The sequence below is a fragment of the Eschrichtius robustus genome, chromosome 3 (assembly GCF_028021215.1).
Source record: "Eschrichtius robustus isolate mEscRob2 chromosome 3, mEscRob2.pri, whole genome shotgun sequence".
NCBI classification, from domain to species: Eukaryota; Metazoa; Chordata; class Mammalia; order Artiodactyla; family Eschrichtiidae; genus Eschrichtius; species Eschrichtius robustus.
The window spans coordinates 94,952,308-94,970,547 of NC_090826.1; the positions used below are offsets into that span (position 1 = coordinate 94,952,308).

The 18,240-nt window shown below is 39.2% G+C and overlaps 1 protein-coding gene across 1 annotated transcript in view; it reads right to left on the minus strand.

The window, feature by feature from the left end:
• Positions 1–18,240, minus strand: part of VAV3 (vav guanine nucleotide exchange factor 3) — a 386,424-nt gene that overhangs the window by 72,287 nt on the left and 295,897 nt on the right. The window contains exon 20 of the mRNA XM_068540417.1: positions 8,830–8,966. Within this exon, the coding sequence (XP_068396518.1) occupies positions 8,830–8,966 (137 nt within the window). The remainder of the gene's footprint in view (positions 1–8,829; positions 8,967–18,240) is intronic.

Consider the following 18,240-nt stretch of genomic DNA (forward strand, 5'->3'; position numbering starts at 1 on the left):
TAGTGGGATTGCTGGGTCATATGGTAGTTCTATTTTTAGTTTTTTAAGGAACCTCCATACAGTTCTCCACAGTGGCTGTATCACTTTACATTCCCACCAACAGTGCAAGAGGGTTCCCTTTTCTCCACACCCTCTCCAGCATTTATTGTTTGTAGATTTTTTGGTGATGGCCATTCTGACCAGTGTGAGGTGATACCTCATTGTAGTTTTGATTTGCATTTCTCTAATGATTAGTGATGTTGAGCATCCTTTCATGTGTTTGTTGGCAATCTGTATATCTTCTTTGGAGAAATGTCTGTTTAGGTCTTCTGCCCATTTTTGGATTGGGTTGTTTGTTTTTTTGATATTGAGCTGCATGAGCTGCTTGTATATTTTGGAGATTAATCCTTTGTCAGTTGCCTCGCTAGCAAATCTTTTCTCCCATTCTAAGGGTTGTCTTTTCATCTTGTTTATGGTTTCCTTTGCTGTGCAAAAGCTTTTAAGTTTCATTAGGTCCCATTTGTTTATTTATGTTTTTATTTCCATTTCTCTAGGAGGTGGGTCAAAAAGGATCTTGCTGTGATTTATGTCACAGAGTGTTCTGCCTGTGTTTTCCTCTAAGAGTTTGATAGTGTCTGGCCTTACATTTAGGTCTTTAATCCACTTGGAGTTTATTTTTGTGTATGGTGTTAGGGAGTGTTCTAATTTCATACTTATACATGTAGCTGTCCAGTTTTCCCAGCACCACTTATTGAAGAGGCTGTCTTTTCTCCACTGTATATTCTTGCCTCCCTTATCAAAGATAAGGTGACCATATGTGTGTGGGTTTATCTCTGGGCTTTCTGTCCTGTTCCACTGATCTATATTGCTGTTTTTGTGCCAGTACCATACTGTCCTGATTACTGTAGCTTTGTAGTCGAGTCTGAAGTTAGGTAGCCTGATTCCTCCAGCTCCGTTTTTCTTTCTCAAGATTGCTTTGGCTATTCGGGGTCTTTTGTGTTTCCATACAAATTGTGAAATTTTTTGTTCTAGTTCTGTGAAAAATGCCATTGGCAGTTTGAGAGGGATTGCATTGAATCTATAGATTGCTTCGGGTAGTAGAGTCATTTTCACAATGTTGATTCTTCCAATCCAGGAACATGGTATATCGCTCCACCTGTTTGTATCATCTTTAACTTCTTTCATCAGTGTCTTATAGTTTTCTGCATACAGGTCTTTTGTCTCCTTAGGTAGGTTTATTCCTAGGTATTTTATTCTTTTTGTTGCAGTGGTAAATGGGAGTATTTCCTTAATTTCTCTTTCAGATTTTTCATCATTAGTGTATGGGAATGCAAGAGATTTCTGTGCACTCATTTTGTATCCTGCTACTTTACCAAATTCACTGATTAGCTCTAGTAGTTTTCTGGTAGCATCTTTAGGATTCTCTATGTATAGTATCATGTCATCTGCAAACAGTGACAGTTTTACTTCTTCTTTTCTGATTTGTATTCCTTTTATTTCTTTTTCTTCCCTGAATGCTGTGGCTAAAACTTCCCAAACTATGTTGAATAATAGTGGTGAGAGTGGGCAATCTTGTCTTGTTCCTGATCTTAGTGGAAACGGTTTCAGTTTTTCACCACTGAGAACGATGTTGGCTGCGGTTTTGTCATATATGGCCTTTACTATGTTGAGGTAAGTTCCCTCTATGCCTACTTTCTGGAGAGTTTTTATCATAAATTCGTGTTGAATTTTGTCAAAAGCTTTTTCTGCATCTATTGAGATGATCATATGGTTTTTATTCTCCAATTTGTTAATATGGTGTATCACATTGATTGATTTGCATATATTGAAGAATCCTTGCATTCCTGGGATAAACCCCACTTGATCATGGTATATGATCCTTTTAATGTGCTGTTGGATTCTGTTTGCTAGTATTTTGCTGAGGATTTTTGCATCTATGTTCATCAGTGATATTGGCCTGTAGTTTTCTTTTTTTGTGACATCTTTGTCTGGTTTTGGTATCAGGGTGATGGTGGCCTCATAGAATGAGTGTGGGAGTGTTCCTCCCTCTGGTATATTTTGGAAGAGTTTGAGAAGGATAGGTGTTAGCTCTTTTCTAAATCTCTGATAGAATTCACCTGTGAAGCTATCTGGTCCTGGGCTTTTGTTTCTTGGAAGACTTTTAATCACAGTTTCAATTTCAGTGCTTGTGATTGGTCTGTTTATATTTTCTATTTCTTCCTGGTTCAGTCTCGAAAGGTTGTGCTTTTCTAAGAATCTGTCCATTTTTTCCAGGTTGTCCATTTTACTGGCATACAGTTGCTTGTAGTAATCTCTCATGATCCTTTGTATTTCTGCAGCATCAGTTGTTACTTCTCCTTTTTCATTTCTAATTCTGTTGATTTGAGTCTTCTCCCTATTTTTCTTGATGAGTTTGGCTAATGGTTTATCAATTTTGTTTATCTTCTCAAAGAACCAGCTTTTAGTTTTATTGATCTTTGCTATTGTTTCCTTCATTTCTTTTTCATTTATTTCTGATCTGATCTTTATGATTTCTCTCCTTCTGCTAACTTTGGCGCATTTTTGTTCTTCTTTCTCTAATTGCTTTAGGTGTAAGGTTGAATTGTTTATTTGAGATTTTTCTTATTTCTTGAGGTAGGACTCTATTGCTATAAACTTCCCTGTTAGAACTGCTTTTGTTGCATCCCATAGGTTTTGGGTCATCGTGTTTTCATTGTCATTTGTTTCTAGGTATTCTTTGATTTCTTCAGTGATCTCTTGGGTATTTAGTAGTGTATTGTTTAGCCTCCCTGTGCTTGTATTTTTACAGTTTTTTTTCCTGTAATTGATATCTAGTCTCATAGCGTTGTGGTCGGAAAAGATACTTGATACGATTTCAATTTTCTTAAATTTACCAAGGCTTGATTTGCGACCCAAGATATGATCTATCCTGGAGAATGTTCCATGAGCACTTGAGAAGAAAGTGTATTCTGTTGTTTTTGGATGGAATGTCCTATAAATATCAATGAAGTCCATCTTGTTTAATGTATCATTTAAAGCATGTGTTTCCTTATTTATTTTCATTTTGGATGATCTGTCCATTGGTGAAGGTGGGGTGTTAAAGTCCCCTATGTTTGTGTTATTGTTGATTTCCCCTTTTATGGCTGTTAGTATTTGCCTTATGTATTGAGGTGCTCCCGTGTTGGGTGCATAAATATTTAAAATTGTTATATCTTCTTCTTGGATCGATCCCTTGATCATTATGTAGTGTCCTTCTTGGTCTCTTGTAATAGTCTTTATTTTAAAGTCTATTTTGTCTGATATGAGAATTGCTACTCCTGTTTTCTTTTGATTTCCATTTGCATGGAATGTCTTTTTCCATCCCCTCACTTTCAGTCTGTATGTGTCCCTAGGTCTGAAGTGGGTCTGTTGTAGACAGCATATATACGGGTCATGTTTTTCGATCCATTCAGCCAGTCTATGTCTTTCGGTTGGAGCATTTAATCCATTTACATTTAAGGTAATTATCGATATGTATGTTCCTATTACCATTTTCTTAATTGTTTTGGGTTTGTTGTCATAGGTCTTTTCCTTCTCTTTTGTTTCCTGCCTAGAGAATTTCATTTAGTATTTGTTGTAAAGCTGGTTTGGTGGTGCTGAATTCTCTTAGCTTTTGCTTCTCTGTAAAGGTTTTAATTTCTCTGTCAAATCTGAATGAGATCCTTGCTGGGTAGCGTAATCTTGGTTGTAGGTTTTTCTCTTTCATCACTTCAAATACGTCCTGTCACTCCCTGCTGGCTTGCAGAGTTTCTGCTGAAAGATGAGCTGTTAACCTTATGGGGATTCCCTTGTATGTTATTTTTCTCTTGCTGCTTTTAATATTTTTTCTTTGTATTCAATATTTGATAGTTTGATTAATGTGTCTTGGTGTGTTTCTCTTTGGATTTATTCTGTGTGGAACCCTCTGTGCTTCCTGGACTTGATTGACTGTTTCCTTTCCCATATTAGGGAAGTTTTCAACTATAATTTCTTTAAATACTTTCTCAGTCCCTTTCTTTTTCTCTTCTTCTTCTGGGACCCCTATAATTCAAATGTTGGTGCGTTTAATGTTGTCCCAGCGGTCTCTGAGACTGTCCTCAATTCTTTTCATTCTTTTTTCTTTATTCTGCTCTGCGGTAGTTATTTCCACTATTCTATCTTCCAGGTCACTTATCCGTTGTTCTGCCTCAGTTCTTCTGCTATTGATTCCTTCTAGAGAATTTTTAATTTCATTTATTGTGCTGTTCATCATTGGTTTTTTGCTCTATATTTCTTCTAGGTCCTTGTTAAACATTTCTTGTATTTTCTCCATTCTGTTTCCAAGATTTTGGATCATCTTTACTATCAGTACTGTGAATTCTTTTTCAGGTAGACTGCCTATTTCCTCTTTATTTGTTTGGTCTGATGGGTTTTTACCTTGGTCCTTCATCTGCTGCGTATTTCTCTGTCTTCTCATTTTGCTTAACTTGCTGTGTTTGGGGTCTCCTTTTCACAGGCTGCAGGTTCATAGTTCCCGCTGTTTTTGGTGTCTGCCCACAGCGGGTTGTGTAGGCTTCCTGGTGGAGGGGACTGGTGCCTGTGTTCTGGTGGATGAGGCTGGATCTTGTCTTTCTGGTGGGCAGGACCACATCCAGTGGTGTGTTTTGGGGTGTCTGTGAACTTATTATGATTTTAGGCAGCCTCTCTGTTAATGGGTGGAGTTGTGTTCCTGTCTTGCTAGTCGTTTGGCATGGGGTGTCCAGCACTTGAGCTTGCTAGTCATTGAGTGGAGCTGGGTCTTAGTGTTGAGACGGATATCTCTGGGAGAGCTCTTGCTGATTGATGTTATGTGAGGCCAGGAGGTTTCTGGTGAACCAATGTCCTGAACTCAGCTCTCACACCTCAGAGGCTCAGGCCTGACACCTGGCCGGAGCACCAAGATTCTGTCAGCCACACGGCTCAGAAGAAAATGGAGAAAAAAAAGAAAAAAATAATAAAATAAAATAGTTATTAAGATAAAAAATAAAAAAGTATTATTAAAATGAAAAAATAAAAAAAGAGGAGAGCAACCAAACCAATAAACAAATCCTGCAATGATAACAGGAGCTAAAAACTATACTAAGATAAACATAAAAATCAGAAACTCGTCAGTCGCATACAGCAAACCCCAAGTCTACAGTTGCTCCCAAAGTCCACCACCTCAATTTTGGGATGATTCATTGTCTATTCAGGTATTCCACAGATGCAGGGTACATCAAGTTGACTGTGGAGATTTAATCAGCTGCTCCTGAGGCTGCTGGGAGAAATTTCCCTTTCTTTTCTTTGTTCGCACAGCTCCCGGGGTTCAGCTTTGAATTTGGCCCCGCCTCTGCGTATAGGTCGTCCTCTGGCGTCTTTTCTTCGCCCAGACAGGAGGGGGTTTAAGGAGCGGCTGATTAGGGGGCTCTGGCTCACTCAGGCTGGGGAGAGGGAGGAGTACAGAATGCGGGGCGAGCCTGCAGCGGCAGAGGCCGGTGTGACGTTGCCACAGCCTGAGGCATGCTGTGTGTTCTCCTGGGTAAGTTGTCCCTGGATCACGGGACCCTGGTAGTTGCAGGCTGCACAGGTTCCCGGGAGGGGCGGTGTGGAGAGTGACCTGTGCTTGCACACAGGCTTCTTGGTGGCTGCAGCAGCAGCAGCCTTAGCGTCTCATGCCCATCTCTGGGGTCCGTGCTGATAGCCGTGGCTCGCGCCCGTCTCTGGAGCTCGTTTAGGCAGTGCTCTGAATCCCCTCTCCTCGCGCACCCCAAAACAATGGTCTTTTGCCTCTTAGGCAGTTCCAGACTTTTTCCCGGTCTCTCTCCCAGTTAGCTCTGGCGCACTAACCCCTTCAGGCTGTGTTCACGCCGCCACCCCCAGTCCTCTCCCTGGGATCCGACCGAAGCCCGAGCTTCAGCTCCCAGCCCCCGCCCACCCCGACGGGTGAGCAGACAAGCCTCTCGGGCTGGTGAGTGCTGGTCGGCACCGATCCTCTGTGCGGGAACCTCTCCGCTCTGCCCTCCGCACCCCTGTTGCTGCGCTCTCCTCCGTGGCTCCGAAGCTTCCCCCCTCCGCCACCCGCAGTCTCCGCCCGCGAAGGGGCTTCCTAGTGTGTGGAAACCTTTCCTCCTTCACAGCTCCCTCCCCGAGGTGCAGGTCCCGTCCCTATTCTTTTGCCTCTGTTTTTTCTTTTTTCTTTTGCCCTACCCAGGTACGTGTGGAGTTCCTTGCCTTTTGGGAGGTCTGAGGTCTTCTGCCAGCGTTCATAAGGTGTTCTGTAGGAGTTGTTCCACATGTAGATGTATTTTTCATGTATTTGTGGGGAGGAAGGTGATCTCCACCTCTAACCCCTCCGCCATCTTGAAGGTCTTCCCCATAGCGGCTTATTTTTTACAGCCCAAAACAGTAATAACCTGAAAGCCCCTCAATAGGCTACTGGATAAACTGTGCTAAACCCATACCTGGAATAATAATCAGCAATAAAAAGAAAGAACTTCTTTCCCTTAGTATTATGTCGCCCAAGTTCTTCCATGTTTTTGCAAATGGGAGGACTTCCTTCTTTTCAAAGTCTGAATAGTATTCCATTATGTTATATACCACATTTTCTTAATTTACTCATTCATCCATTGATGGATATTTAGGTTGCTTCCAAGTCTTTCCTGTACTTATATGAGGAATCTAAAATAGTCGAACTCATAGAAGCAGAGAGTAGAACAGGGGTGGCCAAAGAATGGGGGAAGGGGGAAATGGGGATGGAGTAGTCAAGGGTACAAGTTTTAGTTATGCAAGACGGATAACTGCTAGAGTTCTACTGTACAGCACAGAGTTTATAGTTAGTAATACTGTACTATATACTTAAAAATTTGCTAATAGGGTAGGTCTTAATGTTGAATGTTGTTAATCACAAAATATAAAATAAAAAATAAAGAGGATAGGAGGAAACTTTTAGAAGTGATGGGTATGTTTATGGCATAAATTGTGGCGATAGTTTCTCCAAACTCATCAAGCTGTATGCATTAAGTATGTACAGCTTTTTGTATGTTAATCATACCTCAATAAAGCAGTTTTAAAACAATGATAGAACTATTGTTACACAAAGTAACATGTTTTAATCTCAAGATAGTTAAGTGAAAGAAGCCATACAAAAAAGAATACATACTATATGATGTACGATATAAAATTCTGAAAAATGCAAATTCATAGTGTGAAAGCAGAACTATCGTTGGCTGGGGGTTGGGGAAGGGCAACAAGCAGAGGCAGGAGGGAGATTACAAAGGGGCACACAAAAACTTTGGGGGCTGATTTTATCATCTTGACTGTAGCAGTGCTTTCACTTATATATACATTTGACAAAACTTATCAAATTCAACTGCACTTTAAGTATGTGTACTTGATTATATATCTCAAAGTTGTTGTTATTTTTTTTAAAGTGGTATTAGTAATCCAAGTAGGAGTAGTTTCTGCAGGAGACTGCATTACGAATAGGACATAAGGAGGCAGAGACTGAGTACAGACTACTCTCTCAAGAAGTTCAGCTATGGGAACGGGAGAGGGAGAGGATGAGAGGGAGTGAGGGAGCAGGAGACTGACATAACTAGACAACATGTTGAGTTATATGTGTTTTAAGATAGGAGGAGCATATTTATAAGCTATAGAAAAGGAGCCAGTGGAGAGAATGAAATTGAAAATGTAGGGGTCAAGAGCCAACTGATGAAATGTGGGATGGAAAACTCCAAGCAAAAGGTAAGCCTTGAATAAGAGGACTCTTATGCGTACACAAGGTGTGTTTTGTGGTTGGGCTGGGAGATGCAGGAGTGGATGGAAGAGTTAGTAGAATTTAAGTTTGTCATTCTCTCTCTTCCTTTTTTGGGAAGAATGAGGTATGAGAAGAGTAGGATACTTAAGAAGGATGGTGGAGCTCTGGAAAAGCCACTGGCTACAGAAACTGAAATGTGGTTGGAGCTAAATGTCCAACTTAGGGGCATTCTTCTATACCAAGATGGCAGACAATAAGATAGTTTTGTACAAACAAAATAGCTATCATTTACACATGTGCTCAATGGATTATTATCTAACAGTCCTTTTCTGGTCTCTTCACCCCTAGAAAATTTCACTCATGTGCTAAGCTTTCTCTTGATCCCACCCTTTTCTTCCTCAACACACAACACTTTTAACACTCTTTCTTTAAGATGTTGGGAAGTATTTCTAACATATACACGAAAATACAGAATAATTTAATGAACAGCAATGTTCTACCATCAAGCTCTATTGAATCTTAACACTATACCATATTTACCTCAGTTAACAAAACCCTTGAACCAAAGCAGGCTAACTGGATAAGAGAGATTTCATCACCAGCAAACATCAACATACTCACTTTTCACATTTTATTTATTTCATAAATAATGCCTATGGTACCTCTAATAGCTTCAGGTATTACTGTGAGTAGGCACAAATGAAATATGGCCAGAAATGGCCACTGGCAAGCTAGTAAGGTAGTTCCTCTGAAGTGAAGTGCTAATATGTGAAAGCCATGTGAATTAGATGATACCCAAGGTCCTACTTGTGGAAAAAATGCTCTGTCAAAGTATGAATTCTTAATATAAATGGTAATTCTGATGCATAGCACAGATACTATTTTCTTTAGCATTCTAACACTCATTGCCACTTTAGCATTGGTAAATTTGAGAGTGGTGAATAAAAAAAAATTTTCCTCACATCATGTAAAATTTCTGAAGCTGAAAGCATACAATCAGTTTCTAAAGATAAGAGCTTTATTCTCCAAGTGGTAATAAATCATCCGTTAAATCTAAAAAACTGTAATGTGGATAGTACCTGCCAAAACAGACTGTGTGCATCTCCTCTCAGAAGTTCAACTGTATCCCCTGCCTGGATGTGTAACGGGGGTCCTTCATGAAGAGCGGGGGCTGGCATTCCAGTATAGTTCCTAATGGCCTGCATCTTTGGTAAACCTGAAAATAAGCAACACAACTCTTAGAACTGAGAAAATTATAAAGTGTGAAGTCCAAATGCACTTTTAAAAAAACCAAAGCTATTATTAACATTAAAGAGTTTTAAGAGCACCAAGTCCAAGGAAACATTTGAGGTAACCACAATGTAATGCTTTTCAACTTTCTCATTATTGGAGATGGTTATGGAATAAGACACATATTTATCCCCTGATTCCTTACATTCTTTTCCTCTCCCTCACCATCAATCTCTTTTTAGTTGAACAAATATTTCTTTCAGCTGACGCCTGCTTCATAAAAAACACGTCACGTACAGTTTAATGGAAAAGAATCAATTTTTTCATCCTCTCTATCCTTTCTGCCTATTATTTTCCTCTTGGGCATTGGCTGATTTCATCACTAAGGAGGCTCACCCTTTCTGTGTACGTATCACATTACCCAGTATAAGGCTCATATCTTAAGGTTATCTTTGTAATTCAAAAGCAAAAAGGTGATGGATGTGCCACTGCAATACTTAAGACATTTATATGGAGAAATTCTTCAGGCTCAAATTTAGGCTTGCAAAAGAGACCCAATAACAGGAACATGTCTAAGCCAATAGTATCAACAAGACTTGAAATACAGATCCAGGCCTTTTTGCTGTATTTCTTGGAATGCGCAATGAAGGCCTCAGTTCAGTATTTCATTTTTGCGAACGGCAGCTTCAACTGCACCCGGGCCTGACTGCATCGGCACTGCTCACAAATGGACCACCTCACAGTCACCTTTTCATCTGGAGGTGGAAAAACTGCTCCTGCCTACGAGACAGATCGCTCATAAACAGGGTATCTGTTACACGTTGAGGCACTTAAGTCATCGCATATTACACTTCAAGAATTTTTATTCTAATGATTGAACACAGTGAGGCTATAATTGGCTGGAAATGTTGCACTAAATAGAGGAGGATGAATGACAGTCATTCATTTCTAGGTGTCCAAGTTACCTTGAAAGGACCTCGATATCTAAATGAAATGCTCCAGCAAACAGTTTAATGAAGTCCTCAAAATCCATTTTTCAATAACCATGCCAGGAGGGGAGAAAACAAGTGTGGCTATAAACTAAACAGAACTGAAAAGTTTTAGTCAACACTTTCTCAACAACCCAGTCAATCTGAAGGCAGAAGGGCTGAAAAGCAACGTGCCCTTCACCCCAGTTGAACGGCTGTTAACTGCCAAGACATGTTATGAGCTGCCACATCTCCCCTTTCTTCAGTTCTTGTGCCACAGAACCCCAGAGGGATGACTTTGATCCCATATCTCTCATGGAGTATTTCTCCACCACATGGTATAAGGTGGCGGCGCCCTCACCCAAACAGCAGACTTTATTGTCTTTTCCAAAACAACACTCGAAGAGAACTCTTCTCAGACAAGTGTTTATCAGACTCAATCTTAACACACTGTAAATTCCCGGAGCATAGAAAGAGCTTATTTTACAGTTTTTATTAAGATACTGTTGTTAATATAAAATGGAACCTAAATATCCCATGCACACCAAAATGGATTTAGAAGTTCAACATATGGAAGAGGATGCCGTCTAAAGCAGAATTTTTTCAAAGGAGGATGGTTTGCATGATAGTTATCCCATGTTGAGGGGCCAGAATTGCAGTTAGTCTCAGTTTTCCTGAGCACTGCTATAGCAAGGAAAGCATTTTGTTCAGAAGGATCCCTTGATAATTTTGTTTTTATGTCAATTTTTAGATAAAGGCTGAAGGCAAGAAAGAAGAGTTTTTAAACCTGAAAGAGCTGACGTGACCTTAAATACTGGGACGAGGTGAGTAGTGGGAAGGGCCCTGGCCTTCACTGCAATTGTCTCTGTAGACGAGGCCCACAGGGTGAAAAAGAAGCGGTGCCATGTGACAGATGGTGGAAACAGTAGTTCTCTTATTGCTGATATGTCCAAGTTATTCTCAAGAAGAAATGATTGAAAATGCATAGAGTATTTAAGAAGAAAAATTAAGTTTGATGACATTTCACCAGCCAAATATAGATTAGGGATTAAAATACAGAATGCCCAGGCTACATACAAAGGCTATGAAGTGTCAGGTATAGAACAATGCTGCCTCATTTATCTTTTTTACTGGACTAGAATGCCCATAACACATGACCTACTAAAATCATGATATTTAAAACTGAAAGTAGTACATATATTAATATACTTTGGTCAAGAAATGAGACCCAAGTACTAGTCTTACGATTTACTTTGGACTAAGCAACCTTCAGAATGATGGACTTGGTTTTCATAGTCTTATTTATTCCTGATTTTTTTCATTGACTCTATCTTTTCTGCTATTACTTTCTTCTTGGTTATGAGCTTCTTTTGGAAAGTTGATTGAGTAGCACACTAGCATAGTGTGTGTTGCTGATCTCATTCCTAAAACAAAAATTGTGTGACCCTCGCCAAGAATTATGGTTGAGCCCAGGTAATAGTCAAAAGGACATTGCTACTGGCCTGAATTCAGCCATACGTGATTTGCAAAATACAATGTTTATCTGACTCATATGCTTTTTTGTGGGATGAGTTATGGACTTATAATGGAATTTATATCTTTTAGTCATTTGTTAGGATCATCTTTGGCCGTTTATTTCTGATTGGTCAGCACGTCTCATTTCAGGATGACCTGTCAGGGCTACAGGGCTATCTATGGAGATGGAAAGATAAAAGGAATGAAACAAGGGCACAGGGACAGGATGAATTCTGACACTCTGCCCCTTGCTTCTGACACTTGCATATAGCAGAAGTTCTACAGTACTGGTGGGATGAGTGGTTGCTTTCTAAAAGGCCCCTTTATATTCCTTCCTTTTATTAAAAAAAAGACGCGGTGACATTGCTAAGAATATGAACATAATCACATTAACTGAGAGATAAAAATGCAATTAAAATAAGAAGAGAGGGAGTGGGTTAAACTTCATGTCAGCACTCAGCCATCAGTATAATTGTTGACACAATCTACTGTCACAGCAGGCATTCACACCTCGTAAATGAGATCAAGAAGAGAGAAGAAATTAGATTTACAGATGTTCATATTTCAAATAGCCATTTAGTGTTGATTTAATGTAGGTTTTCTTCTCCCCTTATAAAATATCTGACAGGTTTTAACCTCTGTTTAAAAATGTCCAGGACAGAACATTCACTACACGTTCCTATGACAACTCTGTCATTGTTGCATATAGTTTATTAACAAGCTGTATCTGAAACTTACTCAAAACTCTTAACTTCTCTCCATTGACCTGCCTCCTTCCATCTGGAATTATGCTGAAGAAGGCAATTCTCCTTTTTATAGATTAGCCTTTCAAAATTTGTTCAGGCTTAAAATTCCTAGTTCCTCATTTTAAAAAAAAAATCTTATTTTCCTTTGGTTATCCATACTTCAAGGCATTCTGAGATGCAAAACAGTATAAAACTACAAAAGCAGAACTGTAGTTTCCCTCACTGATACTGAGCAATCAGAAATAAATAGCTAAAAGTTATTCTAAAAACTGATTAAAACATGTAAATTCCATTATATTATAAACTCATAACTCATCCCAGAAAGCTGCTTTTTTCTTCTTGGTTAAACATGGACCCAATAGTTGTTTAGTTTCTTTCTGCTCCAGAACTGAATTTATAATGGATATATTGGTATAATTACAAGGCTGCTCTTCAAAATCTGAAAAGTTATACTGCAACTACCTTCAGATATTAAATGCAAAATAATCGTATGTAATGCCAACATGTACAGGTAAGCAACTGTGGAAGTTCCCAAAACTTTATATAATCAATAATCCTTATCTAAGGGAATATAGTTAAAATGGCTGAGACAAAATTAGATCTCCTGCCAAATGTTTAGTCATTTCAGCTTGTTTTATTCCCTTCAACAAATGCCCTGATGTACAGCCAACTATATCCTTAATGTATAACTTGTGGACAATTGTGCCCTTTAACTTTTGTTCACACTAGCAATTATGCTTAGTCTTGGCATCAGACAAGGTCCCCAAGTCATCCTTATGCACGAAGAATTAACAAACAGAAGGATCAACAATACTAAAGTGACGGTTATACTCCAGTAATAGTCATGGGGTTCTCGTTAAATAAAACTGAAGCCAATGTAATTATGTGGAACGCTAGAGTTTTCTAAAACAATACAGAAGTGTTTTGAAAAAGGGGATCTGAAGCAAGATTTTCTTTCAAATCTGAATTCAATACCACTAAGAGTGATATATGCCAAGAAATGATTTAAAATGTACTTTTTAAAAAGGAGTTAATTCTAGGTAGAGTTCTATTGGAAATTTGCTAGATATAAACTATTTCACTGATAATTTTCACATAAACCCTCAATGAATTTAGCCAACTGTACCTGTATCAGCCACTGTGGCTTCTGAGAAGAGTGACCATCACAATAGAGATGAGTATCTATTCAGGAGGCTGATATCACTGCCCTAATGCAATGGCTTTCCCTGGGGCAATAACTTAGAGCAGAGTGCTGTGTACTAGATAAATGAGCTGTCAGTAATGGTACTGGCCTTTCACCTCTGAGGCCTAATTTAAAATCTAAACACAGCCACATTAAAAAATAATTAGTTTTGCCAGATGTCAGAGGATGTGGTTAGTTTATCCTGGGAAACTGATCACAAGCATAACATATTCATTCATTCCTTAAATGTCTGAAGCACTCCCTAAGTGCTGGGCATGGTGGTCTGAGAACAGAGCAAGGCCAGGCTTCCTGCCCTCAAAGAGCCTATAGTGCACTGAGTAGACAGGTGAACTAAAGACAGTAATACCATTGGGCATGGGCTCTTGTCCAGGGGGACCTTTTTCCAAATACGCCTATTAATAAAAATTTCAGGGAACTGTTTTGCTAAGTCTTCAGTAGGACCCTGAAATAATGTATCTTATCTTTTCTGTAAGTCTCCTAGGTGTGGTTTCCAAATCCTGGACAGGTGTGGGAATCACATCCTCATGGGGACATCAGCAGGCCCCATGACCAACATCCACCACTTCCAAACTTGCATTTGAGACAACTGTGCTGCCTGGCCTCTTGCCAAATAGATCCTCTTTAACATCTCAGCTCTTCCTGATGCAAGTTTACAATCTAACCAGCAGGTCTGATGATCAGGCTGAGTCGACTGAACTGCTGGCAAGTGAGGCAGACTGGGATGCTGGGCTTCCCCTGCCCATCACATCTTCCAGGGCTCTTCCCAGCGAAGCCGTGCACCTTCCTTCACTTACTGATCTTCACGGAGGAGCACGTGGAGCCTTATAATGGAAACCATGTGTTACAACAGAAGCAGACAAGTTGGTGGAAAACAAACTGGTCTAAAGAACTAATTGTTCACACAGGGAACACTCAATGATTTTGAAGATTTTCACCCAGAGGATCCTACTTTACTTTTATAAACAATGATGAGTCAAGTGAAGGAAACAGCACCGTCACTGCTCACATAAAAACAAGCATCAGACAGAGATACTTTCCTCCAACTTTATAAACACTGCCTAGTCACTCTTTGGCACTGTCTATTGGAGTATTAATGAATCAAGGGTGAAAGATACAATAATTCCTTTTGGAAATTTTTTCTATTTATTAAAAAGATTGTATAGGCTACCAATTATAAAAGAACTATACAATTTCATGTGTTACTTTAAAATCCATGCAAATTTAACATTCTGTTCTGTTGAATAAGTATGTTTTAGTGACAAAAAAATGAGGTTTCCCTAAAATCTTAAACAAAATCAAAGCTCTAAAAGCTTGTGCCATTTGTCAGAGCCCTAGAAAACAACCACTCCTAGGGGTGGGAGGAGAGCTGTCTGAGGAGCACAGCCTGAGCTATCTCAGGATCTTCTTTAAAGACAGAAAGAGAACACAATTACACAACTTCAAGGTAAGAGCTCTGTCACCTAGTCCAACCACCTATGTTTCTACCTTATAAAACTCTTAGACTTGCCTCCTAGTTCAGTCCTCCAGGGTACAGGCCAGTCATTCTCTGCAACCTGTAGGGTACAAGGTTGTGGCAGAGAGAGGTCTCCTGATATCAACTGATATGTGTTTGGGGATCATCTGAATCCCTGCTGGGTATGCAGTGTTACCCTGAGGAGCAGGAAAAGAGGAGGAAGAACTCTCCTTCAGGTGGGGAAAGATTGAGAGCTCCCCAAGATTTACTAAATTCTAGGAGGAGAATAATAACTCCCACTGGTGTATTCTAAAGACAGAGGCTTGAGCTCCTCAACTTCAAAAAAACAAATTATTCTTGACAAGCTATGGAACTCTCAGTGACTGACACGTCCCCATGCAGTTCTGTGGATCTGTGAACAAGTGGCCACATGAAGTTCTTTCTACAGTAAGTTAGTATCACTTAAACCACATCATTCTGCTATTCTGACCACACCCAAGTGGATCAGGGATGGTGATTAATCCCAAGGTTGCAATGAATAGGCTGACCATGTGAGACACGGGTGGCTGAAAAGGAGCATTGAAGGGAGACTGCCCAAAGGGGCGGCCCTCAGTGGAGGATGAGAAACAAGACAGTCCAATTTGCTCTCACAACATGAAAGCAGCAGGCAGATACAGGTCAACAGGGAACAATGGTTTCTGACTTTAGAGAAGAGATGACTGGAATTACTAGTTTCCAGAACTGTTGGTCCTGAGAGATTCTTATATAGCCTGCTGTACCTTTCCCCTTCATGGAAAGTACTGAGATATGGAGTGACTATTGAGAAGATTTCCTGGGCTGTTTTCTTACCCTCTGAGCAGAAACCCGCGTCTCCCAAACAACTCAGCATGTTTCTTTCTTGCAACCAAAATAAACCTTTAATAATCCAGTCTTAAAGGCTATCTAAGGAATAAGATAAAGTAAAAGTAAAAATGATTAAGGGCACTCTGCAATAACCTCGTTTCCATTCTTTGTTCTATGAGTTCATTCATTTATTCAACAAATATTTACAGATTATTCATCATGTGCAGGTACTGGCCTAGCCACTGGGATTGCAGCTGTAAATAAGAATGAGTTCATAAAGCTCATATTTTAGTGGAGAAGACAAACATAAAAACAAATGAACAAATGCAGTAATACCAGATTGAAGTTATATAAAGAAGAGTTTAGAGAAAGGTACTGGATTAGAGAGTGACGAGGGTGTATGTTTGAGTGGTGAGGACGCATTTCCTTAGAAAGTGATCAGGTGAAGTTTAAGACCTGAGGAGAAAGCAGTGATCATTTGGGGCACAGCTGGGGGTTGGGAGGTGGAAGGTGGTAATTAAACAGGCAAGCGAGACAATAAACATGAAGACTCAGACTGCAATGACCTTGAAGTACTTGAGGGACAGAAACATGGCCAGTGACATCGCATGAAAGCAACTGATAAATTCTAAATTGATATACGCAGTCTTGAGAGTCTGGCCCATTTCATCAGTCCTTTCATACATGCATCCTGTTGAATTGTTTGAAATTTATTAAACAGGTCAAGTTCTCATTAACATGCTGCCCCTTCTTCTTGGCATATACTTGCTGTTGTCTGTACACCCAGGTTACAACGCACCCAAGGAGGGGGGGAATCTAACTCACTCCTCTCATTTTTTTAAAACTCAAATATGACTTCTGCTAATAAACCTTCTAACATTCTCTTAAGTACGAGTTTAAGTGCCTGAAACATATGCTCCCTTAGACGCTCATGCTTCCTGCTTCAATACCACTAACCGCACCAGAATTACTTATCTAGCTAGTATCAAATGTAAATACTAGACCATAAGCATCTTCTTATGTACAGTCTTTGTAGAATTTATATATTAGACTGTGACCACCTTGGTGACAAAGATTGTGTTCTTTGTCTTGATGAATTCTTTTGGAAGAAAGAAGGAAAAAGGTAGCTATCCTCTCCCAATAACCACCCTTCCGAATACACACACACACACACTGAATTACACCCAAATCAGCTCTCTAGTCAACCATTTCTTCCCATTTTTACTTCCTCCCATATTCAAAACTTATGTTTCAAATTGGCCTTTCCTCATCCACTCTTATAATCCTTGACTGTCCTGCACAAAGCCACCTGAATGACTTTTTAAAATGTAAATTATGACCTCTCTCGCCTGAGATGGTCTGCATTCTGCCTATGGAACGTATATCTCTCTAAATAACTTGCTTTCATGTAAATATATATATTTAAATAAATATAAATATATTAAAAATATATAAATATATTTTAAAAATATATATTATAAAATAGCATTCTCCTATGTAAAACCCTTCCCACTGCACTCAGAATTAAATCTGACCTTCTGGCCACAGCCCATAAAAGCATATATTTTCAGGCTCCTGATAACTCTCCAATCTCATCTTGTTCCAATCTCACACTTGCTCACTGTTCCATCCTACTGAGCTTTTTATACTTGCTTAAACACGCTGAGCAAGTGGGTCCAGCCAAGACAGTCTACATTATGAACCCTGACTTGTAATTCTATACTTATTCATTTACTTGTTACCTGCCTCCTCTCCTTTCATTTTCTATATATTTGTACTGCCTGTTTGTATGATAAACATTTATTATTTTCATAATCAAATTTGGTTTTTATTAAACAAACTACAACTTCATCTTTAGTTTTGACTTGCTTGTAAACTGTATTTACTTGTGCTTTTATCTATAACTATCAGTATGCTACCTGGAACTGAAATTTTGCAGGAAATAAAATTATTTTTAAGGTACAAAATTGCTAATATATTTCTTAAAAGCCATTAATAATGACTCTCTTAATAATTTATAGTCACCCTGAATATCTTTAAATTAGGTGACTTGCATCATTTATGGGGAAAAATACTTTTTTATTCCTATACAATCAATTGCTAATCAGCAGCTCTTCTCTATTATTCTCTTTTCACTTGACCTCCCTACTTCCTGCGATCCCTTGCTTGAGTAGCAGAGAGCATGTTCAGTTGCATGCCCAAAACGTTCAGATGTGCACAGACAGGGTTTATTGATCTGTAAGTTAAAATGAAGAGCATGGGAAGTTGGTATTCCTGACTGGAAGTTTCAGAGAAAGCAAATGACTCTGGACAATCATTCTGATGTGCTGATTATCTTTTTCAGAGGTCAGGGAACCCTTAGGTCAGAGACCAACAATCAACAAAGCTACATAAAAATGCACAAAAACTGAACAGTCTCTTTACCCTTCTTATGAACATTCTTCTATAATAAACTTCAGAAATAGGAAAAAGGAAAATTAGAAGAGCCATCTCCTCTTTCTAAAATGGCACAACACTGAAATTACTGACTT